Source organism: Microtus oregoni, unplaced genomic scaffold, assembly GCF_018167655.1.
Source record: "Microtus oregoni isolate MIOR12 unplaced genomic scaffold, Mior012 000012F_ref0000307, whole genome shotgun sequence".
Taxonomy (NCBI): Eukaryota; Metazoa; Chordata; class Mammalia; order Rodentia; family Cricetidae; genus Microtus; species Microtus oregoni.
Window position 1 is genome coordinate 14,182,176 of NW_024543071.1, and position 15,183 is coordinate 14,197,358.

The 15,183-nt window shown below is 44.1% G+C and overlaps 1 protein-coding gene across 2 annotated transcripts in view; it reads right to left on the minus strand.

The window, feature by feature from the left end:
- Window positions 1-5,767, minus strand: part of Cnnm2 (cyclin and CBS domain divalent metal cation transport mediator 2) — a 125,713-nt gene extending 119,946 nt beyond the window's left edge. The window contains exons 1-2 of one of the 2 annotated variants that reach the window (XM_041660910.1): window positions 3,985-5,767; window positions 2,441-2,479 (exon numbers count right to left, since the gene is read on the minus strand). In XM_041660910.1, coding sequence (XP_041516844.1) covers window positions 2,448-2,479; window positions 3,985-5,605 — 1,653 coding nt within the window. In that variant the 5' untranslated portion in view covers window positions 5,606-5,767 and the 3' untranslated portion in view covers window positions 2,441-2,447. The remainder of the gene's footprint in view (window positions 1-2,440; window positions 2,480-3,984) is intronic. The other variant, XM_041660909.1, reaches the window with a different exon arrangement.
- Window positions 5,768-15,183: the final 9,416 nt, after the last annotated feature.

A 15,183-nucleotide genomic window follows, 5' to 3' on the forward strand; every position in this document is an offset into this window, starting at 1 on the left:
ATACATACTCATACATAAAATAAAAATAAATAAATTTAAAATAACACAAATATCAGTCAGTATTTGAAATTAGTATAAGAGAATGATTAAGAGAGTGAGTTCTAGAGATGGAGGTGTAGCTCAGCACATAGAATAAACAAACAAATAACTAATTCTGATGTCACACAGACATGAATTAAAACCCGTATCAGTGAATTACTATGTGAGCTCAAACAAATCATGCACTCTAAGCCTCAACTGTCAGCATTGGTAACATAGGGATAACACCACATCAGAGGTGAGATTTCGACACTCTTCACAGATGCCTTCAGACCGTAATGGCACAAAACCATCCTTATCACCACCACGATGTCAAACTATAAAGTTAGCACCATTACTACCTTCTGCTCTCAAACAAAGCAACAAGTTACCTAGAGTTTAAAAGTCCTGGCCCCTAAAAGGAGACACTCAAGATGCTTACACAACAGCAGCATCTCTTCCCAATTACCAAACCTACCATTTCCACCACCTTGGTGAAGACTAAATCAGACTGATTACCAACATCGACAAGAAAAGCTTTAGCTCAATTACACAGGGAATTTCCAATGAGATTTGGGTTAATGATCTAACCAGTCTGGGGTTCTAGGGGGATTGTGGAGTGTTTGTTTTGTTCTCTTTCTGTTTTTCAGAAATGGAGATAAGAGGAGGAAAGGGAGAGGGAAGTTTGCAGCGCATCCCACACACCGTGCATTATTTATCACAAACATAAAACGGAAGACAGCAGGGGCTGAGGTGGCCTAACGGATAACGGTGCATTCTGCCAAGCCTGACCCCTGACTTCCATCTCCAGAATGAAGGAGAGAACCAACTCCCACAAGCTGTCCTCTGATCTCTACACACATACCCATAAATAAATAAATAAATAAATAAACTTTAAAAAAATTTAATTAGTTCACAGAGCTGAGGCAAGCCCACCGGTAACAAGCTGCCACGAGTTCAATACCCAATACATTAGAAAAACAGTTATATCTTAACTAGCAGATCATGAAAAGAAAATCAGGTGAACTATTTCTCATACATTAAAAAGAACTAATACCTGGGCAATATATTAATATCTGCTTTAAAAGATATCTACAAATTTAATTACAACCTTCTGTTAGTATAGCAAATATAGCATCATTTATAGTATGAAAAAGTATATATTACACCAGAGTATAAAAGAGTGTTGTAAACTGGTAAAACCAATATAATTTTTTTAATTTGTCAAAATATATTGCTTTCAAAACAAAAATGTCATTGTTTCAGTTTCTGTGTTTCTTTTCTCTTGTCTTTCTTTTTTAAGAGTTTGAGATTTGAATGTGGTTTCATAAACTTTTTTTCTAAAAGAAAAGGACAGGGGCTAAAGAGATGCTCAGTAGTTAAGCACTTATTGCTCATGCAGAGGACCTGAGTTCGGTACCCAGTGCCCACATGGCAGCTGGCTCACAACCTGGTAACTCCAGTTCTAGGGGATCTGACAACTCTGACTTTTGCAAGTACTTGGTGCACATACACAATCACATAAAATTAAATAATAATTTTAATTAAAAAAAGAACTAATGTAAGTGATTGGAAAGTTAAACTGACCAAATTCATCTTTAAAAAATCAAAGGGAATTGTTTAAGTAGCAAACAGCCATTTTGTTCTTTTAAAAACATGGCTTAACTCTCCAATTTGCCACTGTCTTTGCTTTTCAGAATCGGTTACTAGACCAAACGCATCTTCCATTTGCTCTGCTTCTTAACCAAACATGTGCATCTCATTGGATAAAAACTAAAGTGAAATAATATGTGTTATTTTTCTAGAACTTATAGGAAAACACCAATATTTCCATCACTTGAAGAACACATTTCAAAAGGTACTGAGAGCCAGGCTGTGTGGTGAGCACCTGGGACCCCAACACTTGGAAGACTGAAGCAGGAGGGGTCATGAGTTCAAAGGGTCAGGTACACAGAAACCTCTTGGCCAGACCCTGACGAGAGGGGTACCAATGAGAGGTGATTCTGAGGGGAAAACAGCTCCTCCTACAATGAAAAAATTAAAGCAGCCACAGAAACCTGGTTCAAGCACAACTAACCAATAACAAATTTTAAAATAATATAAAATTTTTTAAACTTTGAGTAGGAGTAGGAAGTAAACAGCCAAATTCTAAAAGAAAAAGATACCGAAGTAAAGAAAGCCTCTAGCAGGGAGTACAAACCAATGGGTGTTGGGTTTTGTTTTGTTTTAATGGACTAGGCCTATGTGGAACTCTAGACTCAAGCAATCCTCCAGCTTCAGCCTCCCACATAGCTGGAACCACAGGTCCACATCATTATGCCGGACTCAGCCTAGTATTAGCAATATATAAGGTGATAAGCAAAAAATCTGAACAAGAATAAAAACAACAACAACAACAAAGGACGTAAGAAACTGCACGCACTGGGACTTCAGGGCATCCTAAAGTATTCAAGACGTCTTCCTGTGTGGCAGAGAGAAGACACTAGTTCAGTGCTCTAATAAACAGCTTAGCAGTCAACAGACACCCCAAATGCTCTGTAGCTAGAGATACTGGACATTTTCTTTTTCTCCTCCTGCTTTTAAATGCAAATTACTAAGCCCTGAAGCACATTCTGCTCTATTTTTTTTATATGAAAATTACTGCATTGTGGTCCTGTTCCAGAAAGGACACCATTCATCCAAGAAAAGGGAGCAAGGACAAACACACACACTGTATGTTCAAATGATCACATCCAGGTACATATGGCTTTTGTCAGGGTAGCAACCCCATTAGTGATCAAAATTCCATGCGAAGAATGGGAATTTAGTTTTCGGGTCATGCAAGGTTACACACTTTGCAGTGCCGGTGCATGCCAAGCACCAATGACAAAACTCAGCATCCCTTGGTTTTAACCGCACTAGCTACTTACTGGAAACTTCCAAAGTCTCAATACTAATAGTACAGCTTGCCATTTACCTATTTATGACAAATTAAGACACGCAATACTACAATCCAAGAAACGGTAAGCTGTGAACACTCAAACACCAGACGCTGGGCCTCTTCCCAGTCAATACCCTAGAACCCGGATTTGGAGATGGAGTATTTCATCTTAATGTATCAAGGACCTGAGATTAAAAGAACATTTTTAAACTGACGAAAAATCAAAGAATAAATCACGATTAAGAACGGTATGCACATCACTGTCACAGGTTCGACTTTTCTACCCAAACCACACTTGCTTTAGGAAACTTCACTGCTGACAGATAAGTGTAAGCAGGAAAGGAGGACAGATACAGCGCGTCAAAAGTTAATTCACCTCCAGCTTTTCCCAGTTAGAAGGTAATGACGAAGTTTGCTTTAAACAAAGCAACTCCTCTTTTCCAGGTAGAGAAGTCACATCTAAATAAAGTGGGGGTTTTAATGGTACTTTCTTTACCCCTGCTCCACCCGCAAAAGACCTCAATCTACCCTGCAGGATGCCAGACAGCGAAGAACAAAATCCACCAAAATTACACTGCCAATCTTCGAAATGTCAATGTGGATGTTTAAGGAAGAGGTAAAGGATTACACTGGGTTTTTAAAGGCTGCTTAAATTTTCTCCAAATGTCTGTATCAGATATAACCGAAGGGCATCTCGGGAGCCAGCCTGTACTTTCACCGACCTATTCTGAAGCCAGACAATGAATGAAGTAGATCCCTCAAGACCAGAGGCCCCAAGGGGGTCAAGTTTCATGCACTGAAATTACAAAGCTTGTTTTTTGATGATGTGGGAAAAGTAATGACAGTCTCAGGCTTTTAAACCCAGAAGTGCTTACTAGTTCAATCCGTCCCCAAGTCCATGCCACCCTTTCAGCTGTGCAATTAGAAGGAGAAATTCCGGTCAACTCTCCCTGGGGGGTTGGTCTGGGGGTAGAGGACTCAGGGAGGGAGGAGGATGGAGGCAGAAAGAGAAGAGCCAATTAAAAAAAAAGAGCAAAAATTCTCACCTTTCTTAAATTCTTCCAGCATAGCGTCCAACTTGGTGTCATTGAAGACGAAGTGCAAGGGGTGGTTGTAAAATTTGGTGATGGTTTTCAAGGGAGTACAGTCATCTGGGTCCACGAAGGCCAAGTCTTTGACAAAGAGCAGGTCCACGATGTTGGACCGCTCTCCCTCGAACACTGGGATTCGCGTGTAGCCACTCTCCATGATTTCGGACATGGTGTTGAAGTCCAAGATAGCCTCGCCGGTGATCATGAAACAGTCCCGGAGGGGAGTCATCACGTCCTCTACCGTCTTGGTGCGGAGCTCCAGAGCCCCTTGGATGATGTTCAGTTCCTCTTTAACGAGGTCGTTATAGGGGTCAGTGACCCGGAGCATCTCCAGCAGTTTTTCCCGGTTATAGACAGTGCCTATCTCCTGGCCCAGGACGCAGTCCAGCAGTTTGCTAACCGGGTAAGAAGCGGGGAAGGTCATCATCATGAAAAACTTGGTGAGAAAGATGGTGTTGGCCCCTACTGCCAGGCCGTGTCGGGAGCAAATGGCTTGGGGCACGATTTCCCCGAAGATGACGATGCCAATGGTGGAGACCACCACCGCCACAAGGCCTGAGCCCGCGATGTCGTCGAGCAGGATGGTGAGCGTGGTGTTGACCAGCACGTTGCCCAGCAGCAGCGAGCACAGCAGGTAGTTGCCCTGCCTGCGCACCGGCTCGATGCGCTTGGCGTAATTCTTCTCTTTCTCGGTGCCGCAGTTTTGCACGATGCGCAGCTCCATCGGGTCCAGAGCCATGAGCCCCAGGTTGAGGCCGCTGAACATGCCTGAAAGGCACAGCAGCAGCGAGATGAAGATCACTTGCAGCCAGAAGGGCAGCAGGAACTTCTTCTCCTCGCCCACGATCATCTTGGTGTCCTCACCGTCGTGGTAAATCCAGGTGGTCTCGGCCCATGGGGGAGGCGGGAGTCCGGCCACCCCCGCGCCACCCTTGCCCCCGACGGCGCCACTCGCAGACCCGGAGCCGCCGGCACCCAGTGCGGGAGTGGAGAGAGACGTGCACAGGTAATAAGACTTGCTCTTCTCCATCTTGCGCAGCGGTTTGATCTCGATCTCGATGATGCCCGATGTGCGGCGATTGAGAATGATGTGGGGCAAGATGATGATGTCTGAGGTGCGGATGCCGCAGCGCTGGGGGCCGCTGTCCGGCTCCGGAGGCGCGGGGCCCCCCAGCCCGCGCTCGCCGGGTGTGTGCCGGCGCCGCTCGTGCTCGGTGAAGGCGATGCGGGACCACGTCTCGTTGTTGATGTTCTGCCCGTACACCCGCAGCTTGACCCGGGTCCGCTCGCTCACCCGCAGCGCACCCCCTTCCATGAACGACACGTCGTTCGTGTCCTCCAGCCGCAGCCCGATGATCACGGTCTCTTCGTTCTCGCCGGCCGCTGTGCAGCCGCCCGCGCCGCAACAGCAGCTCAGCAGGAGCAGCGGCAGCAGCCGGCCCGCAGCTGCCTGCAGGACCCCCCGGCCGCGGGCACTGAGGCTGCGGCGAGCCGCCATCTTCCAAGTGGGCAGTGCGGCGGCTGCCTGCCCGCCCGCCATCTTTACTTCGGGTTCACAAGCGCCACAGCCAATCATAGGGTGGCTGCTCCAGCTGAGGCTTCATCCTTCCCACCCGGCGGCGCGAGCGCAGGCACCGGCGCCCGAGCAGGACTGCAGCCGCGCGTCCGCGCCCAGCACTCAGCAGTCCGCCTCTCTGAATGACACTGACTCGGACTGGGCCCGCTGTGGAACCCCCGGGCTCGCGGGAGGAGGGAGGGGAGGGAGGGGTGTGCTAGCCGCTCCCACGAATGGCAGGTCGGCCAGCCAATCAAGAGCGGGTGCCCGCCTTCCCAGCCAGGGGGCTGGAATGGGGGCGTGGTCGCAGTCGGCGTGCCGCACCAATGGCACGGGCGGTGGGCGGGGAGATGAGGGCCACTGTCCTCCTCAGCATGCCAAGTTTCCAACTGAAAGGCGCGTGACTCTTGTGTATGCGAGGGGAGGAGGCGTGGCCATCCCGGACCCGAGAGCCAGTCAAAAAGGAGCGCTGTAGGGAAAGGGGCGTGGTCTTCCTCCAGGCGGCCAATGAAGAGGAGCGGTCCGCGGGTGCGGCGCTCCCTGTGGGGTCTCTGTAGTAGATCCCCCGCGCGTGGCCTGGCAGCCCTGCATCACTGCCCAGAGGCGCGAGGTTGCGGGTCCTCGCTGCAGGACCTTGCGGGCTCCACGGGGCTCCGCGTCGGTGCAGAAAGGGCTGAGCCCTCCTGCCCTGGGAGCACCAGAGCCGAGTGGAGACGGCTTAGGGTGCACAGAACCTAAAATCAAATGGGGATACTGGTCAAGCCCCCAGCCTGCACTCCTGCACATCGCTCCTCGGGAGATTCGAGGTGACAGGGTGGCCCTGGCAACGCTGTGGACCCGCTGCCTGCAGGCCTCTGAGCGCCCTCGGCTGCTCACGATCACGTGGCGCCACCTGCCGGCCCTCACAGATGTCCTGTGGTGTTTTTTAGACCTCAGCAAACTCCTAAGTGTGCCCAAGTAAAGCGTGGGGAAGTTAGTGAGCAGCTTCCCAAACAAACCTTAATCACAGGAATTCTCAAGCAGTTGTGCTATAATCACAGAATGAGATGGGACCTGCATTTGGGGGGGGGGGGGCATCCAGGCAATTTTGGGAAATAGGAAGAGGAGAACATCCCGAGAGAGCCCATAAAAGCTTATTCTTTTGCTTTTGCTTTTTGCTTGTTTTTCGAGACAGGGTTTCTCTGTGTAGCCCTGGCTGTCCTGGAACTCACTTTGTAAATCAGGTTGTCCTCGAATTCAGAGGTTCGCCTGCTTCTGCCTCCCGAGCGCAGGAACTAAAGGCATGCACACCACTACCTTTGTACTAGCCAACTGCTGCGACCTCTGGAGAAGCTCGCCTCTGGAGCATAGGTCCAGAGTCCGTGGCATCGAGAATAGATGTGGTAGCATCTTTTGCCTCACAGCTTAAGCATTTTTTAAAAATGTTTCCCATTCTTATTTTGTATTCCGTAATTGTAGTACCCTTCCCTTTTGTTTACACCCAAAGCATGTTTTATGATTTCCAGGACAATGAATTCCGGAGCTCATTTCGGTGATCTCCTTACCTGCCACTCCTCTTTTATGCCTGTCCGCTTACCTTGCAGCTAGAGACTTGTCAAATGAGGGCCAGTTGCTCCCCTGTTTGAACACTCCTCTGAATCCTCATCCCCCTGTGGTAAAAGCCCAAGTACCCAGATCGCCTACAAGGTGCCGCAAGCTCTACCCCTACCCTCCGCCCCAGCCAGGCTTCCTCCTAGCTGTTTCTCAGTCACTGCAGGGGGATTCTCTTGGGTTCTTTGTACTCGCTGTCTATTTCCTGTGAGGGAGACTCAATTTCTTCCAAATATCAACGTAGCCCCCTTTCAAGGCCTTGCTCAAAGGCCGCCATACTCCATCACTCCTTTATGTTTCTTCAAAACAAAGAGGTCTTACTAATATTATAGGTAAATTATTCATGTGGTTGACAAGCGGTCCTTTCTCAAGAACTGTATCTGCATTGTGCATGCTAGTTCACCATGGTCTAAAGCAGCCAGAATCACGACGTCATGTGCAAAGGGTTTAATAAGGGAATTTTACTTTAGTCCAAATAAATATTCAACTCTACTCCTAGCCCCCTGATTTCTGGTGGTTTTTTTCCTACTTCCTTCTTCTATATTGCTATATTGAAAAAATTAGTTCAGATGAAGAAAATGATTCTTAGGTTTCTTGCATGTTTGTAAGAGTGGTATTTAAGCTGGGCAGTGGTGGCTTACACCTTTAGCTCCAGCACTAAGGAGGCAGGGGGTGGGGACAGTGTCTCAGTGTTCAAGGCCAGGCTGGTTTACATAGTGAGTTCCAGGACAACCAGGGCTACACAGAGAAAACCTGTCTCGAAAAGCAAACAAACAACAACAAAACAAACAACAAAAAGTGTGCCATTATAGTTTATAAGCTGGAATTTATAAGATATCTGACGACTACAGACACAGTCCTTTCTAAGCCAGCTGATGGAAAATGGGGTCTTTATAGCTTAATAGAAAGTGTGACCCCAAGTGTGGTCCAGGCTAAGAGGAAACGCAGTTAAAGGTTCTCAAATATTGAATGCGCAGTTTGGAACAGGAGTGTGGAGAGAGGAAGGAGTGCCTGCCAGACCTACAGGCATTTCCTGTGCATGCAGAGAAAGCAACGGCCAGGAAAGTGTGGTCTTAGCAGCCTAGAACCTAGTGAGAAGTTCAAGACTTGAGCAAAACAGAGAAGCACCTGCCCAGCAGACACCATACAACAGAACCGTTTCAGATACCCACAGGGCATTGCTGAGTGGTCTATGTCCTCAGGGGTGGGTATAGACTAGTACCCTTTGTGAATACAGATACCCACGGGGCACTGCTGAGTGGTCTATGTCCTCAGGGGTGGGTATAGACTAGTACCCTTTGTGAATACAGATACCCACGGGGCACTGCTGAGTGGTCTATGTCCTCAGGGGTGGGTATAGACTAGTACCCTTTGTGAATACAGATACCCACGGGGCACTGCTGAGTGGTCTATGTCCTCAGGGGTGGGTATAGACTAGTACCCTTTGTGAATACAGATACCCATGGGGCACTGCTGAGTGGTCTATGTCCTCAGGGGTGGGTATAGACTAGTACCCTTTGTGAATACAGATACCCACGGGGCACTGCTGAGTGGTCTATGTCCTCAGGGATGGGTATAGACTAGTACCCTTTGTGAATACAGATACTCACAGGGCACTGCTGAGTGGTCTATGTCCTCAGGGGTGGGTATAGACTAGTATCCTTTGTGAATATGGATACCCACAGGCCATTGCTGAGTGGTCTATGTCCTCAGGGATGGGTATAGACTAGTACCCTTTGTGAATACAGATACCCACGGGGCACTGCTGAGTGGTCTATGTCCTCAGGGGTGGGTATAGACTAGTACCCTTTGTGAATACAGATACTCACGGGGCACTGCTGAGTGGTCTATGTCCTCAGGGATGGGTATAGACTAGTACCCTTTGTGAATACAGATACTCACGGGGCACTGCTGAGTGGTCTATGTCCTCAGGGGTGGGTATAGACTAGTACCCTTTGTGAATACAGATACCCACGGGGCACTGCTGAGTGGTCTATGTCCTAGGGGTGGGTATAGACTAGTACCCTTTGTGAATACAGATACCCACGGGGCACTGCTGAGTGGTCTATGTCCTCAGGGGTGGGTATAGGCTAGTACCCTTTGTGAATATACAAGACACACAAAAAAAAACCAGTGCAGATGCCTGGCCCAGCACCTTTCCCTTCAATGAGAGCTGTCCTTCGGGTGCTGGGACTTTCTCAACTCAAAGACTTGCTCTTTAGAGAAAAACCGCCAGTGTGGGTTTGTAAGTAAGCACCTACAGACCTGTTCCTCTAGGGATAGAAGGCATGGTCAGTGATGCTATAGGGGAGTCTCTTCTGCAAATTGGAGAGAAAAAAAATAACACCACAAAGCCCTAACTTCTGACCATATTTTACCTCCCCCCCCCCCCAAGAAAAAACAAAAACAAAAAACCTCCTGAAGGTCTGAGATTCTTAAAGGCTGGCTGCTGTGTTGGCGTTCACACTTTGTTTTGACTTTGCCTGACCTTGAATGAGTCATTTGAGAGAGGGTCCTGGGTCCTCCTGGGTCCTCCTGGGTCCTGGGTCCTGCACTTGACCTTATCGAACTCAGCAAGCAATGCTCTTAACCACTGAGCTATCTCTCCAGCTCTTCTTTCTGTAGCCAAAAAGGGCAGAAGACCTCATTGAAGATGGTTTGCCAGTATTTTATTGAGAATTTTTGCATCGATGTTCATGAGTGAGATAGTTCTGTATTTGTCTTTCTTGCTTAAGTCTTTGTGTGGTTTAGATATCAGGGTAACTGCAGCTTCAAAAGAAGAGTTCGTCAAGACTCTTATGTTTATATAATGTGAAACACATAAAGGAGTATAGGTATCAGCTGTTCTTGGAATTTCTGGTAAAATTCTGCATTAAAACCATCTGGTCCTGAGTTTTTTTTTGTTTTGTTTTGTTTTGTTTTGTTTTGTTTTTAATAAAAGTTTCTATTTCCTCACAACTTATAGGTCTATCTAAATTGTTCACCTGTGGTTGGGACCAATAGGAGTCCTGGCCTCGAGCTGCTCTTCCTTGCTAGAGATCTTTACTTTCCTTCTGATTTGAGTTACTATAGGCTGTGTCAAAATTGTTCACCAGCTCTGCTTCACAAGCACGCATTGTCTTCTTGGCCTTGAGGATCAGAGGATAAGGTTTTCACCGGTTGGCCCACTTGACTGTTAGGTGCTAAGCCTCCTGGGTGAGATTGAATAAAGGGCTTCTTACCAGTGACTAGAGGTCCATGTCTGTCTGTGTGTGTGTGTGTGTTTGTGTATTTTAAACCTCTAGCCCCTTGCTCCTAGCTCACAAACTGTATGGTAGCACATAGAGTGCAGACAGGCATTGTGTGCTGCGCACCTGGTCCTGATTTAATTTGGGTATTTGGATTTTATCTAAAAACAAGTCCATCTCTTTTAAATTTTCCAACTTTGTCACATATAGGCTTTTTAACAAGACCCAATGATTCTCTGAATTTCCTCAGTGTCTGTTCTTATGGCTCCGTTTTCATTTCTGATCTGGTTTTTTGTGTGTTCTCTCTCTTCCTTTTAACTAGTTTGGATAGGGGTTTGTCAATTTTGTTGATTTTACTCAAAGAACTAGCACTGTTTCATTGATTCTTTGGATTGTTTTCTGTGTTTCTATTTTGTTGATTTCAACCCTCAATTTGATTTTTCCAGTCTTCTTCTCCTCCTCCTTGGTGAGTCTGCTTTTTTTTTTTTTGAGCTTTTACCTGTGCTGTTAAGTCTCTAATGTGAGTTTTCTCCATCTTATTCTAATTTGTGAATTTACTGCTATGAACATTCCTCTTAGCACTGCTTCTATTGTGTCCTATAGGATTGGGTATTTTTTATCTTTATTTTCATTGAATTTAAGGAAGACCTTAATTTCTTTATTTCTTCCCTGACCCAGGGGTGGTTCAGTAGTTGACTGTTCAGTTTCCATGAGTTTGTAGGTTTTCTGGGGGTTGAATTGTTGTTATATTCTAACATTATTCCACAGTGATTCGATAAGACACAGGTGGTTACTAAACTTTTTTGAATATCTGTGGAAGTTTGCTTTGTTACCAAGTATGTGATCAATTTTCAAGAAGGTTACATGAGATACCGAGGAGGTATATTCTTTTCTATTTGGGTGGAATTTTCTATAGATGCCTGCTAAGTCCATTTGATCCATTACCTCTGTTAGTGGGGCAATCAGGCAGGAAATAGAAGCAGGGCAAGAAGAACATGAGAATTGTGGGAAAAGGAAAAACGGTCTGCACTGTCACAGAGGAAATCAGACATAGAGGAAGCAAAATGAGAATGCCTCACTAATAACAGTACCAAGCCACATGGCTAACATAGACAAGAATTATGGGTTACTATATGATGTAAGAACTAGTTACTAAGAATCCTGAGCTAATAGACCAACCAGTTTATAATTAATGTAGACCTCTGTGTTTTGAGGGAGCTGATTGGCTGTGATGGAAATCTCTGTCAACAAATGTATAGACTTCTGTGTGTTTATTTAGGACTGAATGGCTGTGGGACCAGGTGGGACAGAAATCACTTTCAACAGAAGGTTCCATTGGGTGTTGAGAAGGTATGTGCTTTTGTATTTGGGTTGAATGTTCTAGAGATGTGTGTTAGGCCCATTTGATTCATAACATGTTAGTTCTTTTATTTCTTTATTAACTTTATGTCTGGCAGACCTGTCCAGGGGTGAGAGTGGGGATACTGAAGTCTCCCACTATTCGTGTGTGGGGCTTGATGTGTGATTTAACCTTTAGCAATGGTTCTTTTTACAAATGAGTGTACCCTTGTATTTAGGGCATAGATGTTCAGAATGAAAACTTCATCTTGATGGATTTTTCCTTTGAAAATGAAATGACCTTCTTCATCTCTTAATTAATTTTAGTTTAAAGTCTATTTTGATATTAGGATAGCTAGCCCAACTCCCCCCCCCCAGACCATTTGATTGGAAAATCTTTTCCCAACTTGTTACGTTGAGGTAATGTCTGTGTTTGAAGTTGTGGTTTGCTTTTTGTATGCAGCCGAAGAATGGATTCTGTTTTTGTATCCAATCTTTTAGCCTGTGTCTTTCTGTAAGCAAATTGAGTCAATTGATATTAAGGGATGATAATGACCTGTGATTGCTAGTTCCTGTTATTTTTGTTTTTGTTGGTGGTGGTGATATTGTGTTTGTGTGTGTGTGTGTGTTTCTCTTAGGAATATGCTTGTGTGGCAATATCTATTGCCTGTGTTTTTGTTGATATATCTAACTTCCTTGGGTTGGAGTTTTTCTCCTAGTACTTTCTGTTTGGCTGAGTTTGAGAATAGATATTGCTTAAATATGGTTTAGTCATGGAATATCTTGTTTTCTCTGTCTATGGTGATTGAAAGCTTTGCTGGATATGTTAGTATTTGCTGGCATCTGTGGTCTCTTAGTGTCTGCATAACACCTGACAATGACTTTCTGTCTTTCACTGTTTCCACTGAAAAGTTGGGCTAAATTTGAATAGGTCTGCCTTTATATGTTACATGGCATTTTCCTTTGCAACTCTTAATATATTCTTTCTTTATTCTGTATGTTTAATGTTTTAATTGTTATGTTTTGAGGGAATTGTTTTTGGGTCCAGTCTATTTAGTGTTCTATAAGCTTCTTGTATTTTGTATAGGTAAGTACTTTTAGCTTGGGAAAGATTTCTTCTATGATTTTGTTGAATTGATTTTCTGTGCTTTTGAACTAGACTTCTTCTCCTTCCTCTATCCCTATTATACTTAGGTTTGGTCTTTTCAAGGTGTCACAGATTTCCTGGATAGTTTGTGTTAAGAATTAGTTGGATCTTACATTTTCTTTGAATCTATTTGCTCTATGATATCTTCAACTCCTAAAATTCTCTCTTCTGTCTCTTGTACTCTGTTTATGCTTGCATCTGTAGTTCCTTATCATTTACCCAGATTTTCCATTTCCAAAGTTCTCTTGGCTTGGGCTTTCTTTATTGCCTCCATTTCAATTTTTAAGTCTTGAACTGTTGCCTTCACCTGTTTGACTGCTTTTTTGGTTTGCTTCATGGGAGTTATTGATTTCTTCTTTTCTTCCATTTTTGTAAGGGATTTTTTTTTCATTTCCTCTTTCAGTGCCTCAGTATCTCCATAAGGTGATTTTTAGTGTTATTTTCTTCTACTTCATCTGAGTTGGGATGTTCTGGTTTTCTTGCTGTAGAACCAGAAGTTTCAATCATCCTTTAAATTATAGTGATTTTTATGCATACTCTTGGCTTTGGTCTTTGATATCATTTATAGAAGTCTGCCAAAATATACATTGCTGATGTTCCACTGAAACTTTTGATTCATCCTCCAGGATTTTTCTATTGTCAATAGCAATATGTTTTTTACAGCAGGCACTGGAGTTTTGCATTGTCCTGGGGAGGCGTGTGCCCCACAGTGACTGAGAATGACTGGACCACGTTTGAACTGGGATCTGTGAGAAACCCCCTAAGGAGTTTGCCAGTGCTGACAGCTTACCTTGCTTGTCTCTTATTTATCTGAGTTTATTGGTGGAATGTTGGCCTTTGCCTCATCTTCTTTATAATTCAGAATATTGAGACTTTTTGTTTTTGTTATTTCCACAAGAAACATTATTTGTATGAATGCCCTCTCTATAATCCTTTCTCAGATGGCCCATTCTACCACAATAAAAACATTTGATATTTTGATGACTTTTCATACCTTTGGAAATTTCTTCTCCTACCCAAGCCTCAGTCAAGCCTCAGCCTTATAATCAAATGACTCAACATTGACTGGGTGCAGGATCCATTCATCCATTGGTGCTGATCTGACCTTTAATGGTCCAAGTATCATTTTGCATTCTAAGTTGGCATTTTCAAAAACCAGAGATTCAGTAAGTACTTGTCTAGCTTCTGGATCTGTTACCTCTATTTGTACAGCTTAGCTAATCTTTGTAAAAAGTCACTAAATGATTCTCATGAGCCTTGCATGGCCTTAGTATATGATTCAATTTTCTTCCTAGTTCTTGAATCTGTGTCCCAAGCATTCAAGGCTGCTGTATGGCACAGAAATAAGATGTATTCATTGTATATAGCTTGACTATCTGGATCAGTGTAACATCCCTCACCAAGAATTTAATTTTGGGAGGCCTCAATACCTCCAGTTCTACCTTGATGATCCAGGGCTTTAGCCTCTTCTCTCCAATAACACTTCCACTGTAACTACAATCAATCTTCTAGCATGGGTGAGACTGATTGAAGCCAATCATTTTGAGTAACCATATTTCTTAAAGCCTATGTCTTTAACAACTCCCTCACATATGGTGATTGCATGCCATAAGACACTACTGCTTGCTTAATCTTTTAGATCTTTCAAATGTATAGGTTTCAATTTACATTCTGTATATCCTTTTGGGTATTGAGAATTTACTGGCTTTTCAGCAGTAGTAACAAAATCAATAGCTAATACTCTTGGAAAGTCATCTCTGACTCTGAGCTATTGGCAATGCTAAATCTTTACTACTGTCCTTTGCCTGTACCTCCTCTCCTTGCTTATCAGATCTGACAAGGTCCTTGATTGATTCAAATCTTTTTATCACTGTCTTTTGTAAAATCTAAACCTCTTGACCTCTGAATATTTCTAATGAGTTCCTCAAATCAATTAATTTCTAGTTCTCATTCTGCACATGTTATTTCAAGGTTTTAAATTTTTTCTCTTATATCTTCTTATCCATAGATATTATTTGGATGGCATGTAGACTGCCTTCCTGGTGGGATGTTCTATCTCCTGACTTATCATACCTTTTTAACAGATGTTGATGGTCAATTTCAAAAGTATGAATCTTTACAGATAACTTCTCATTACGAGTCAATAAAGACCTATTATTTCTAAAAGTCTCTCATTCTTGACTTGTTATGAAACCATTTCTTTATCGATATCATATGAAAAAATAATAGCCACCATGGCCACAAAAATATATGTACCAGGTATGTCATACAGCTTAGTTCTTGCATCAATCCATTCA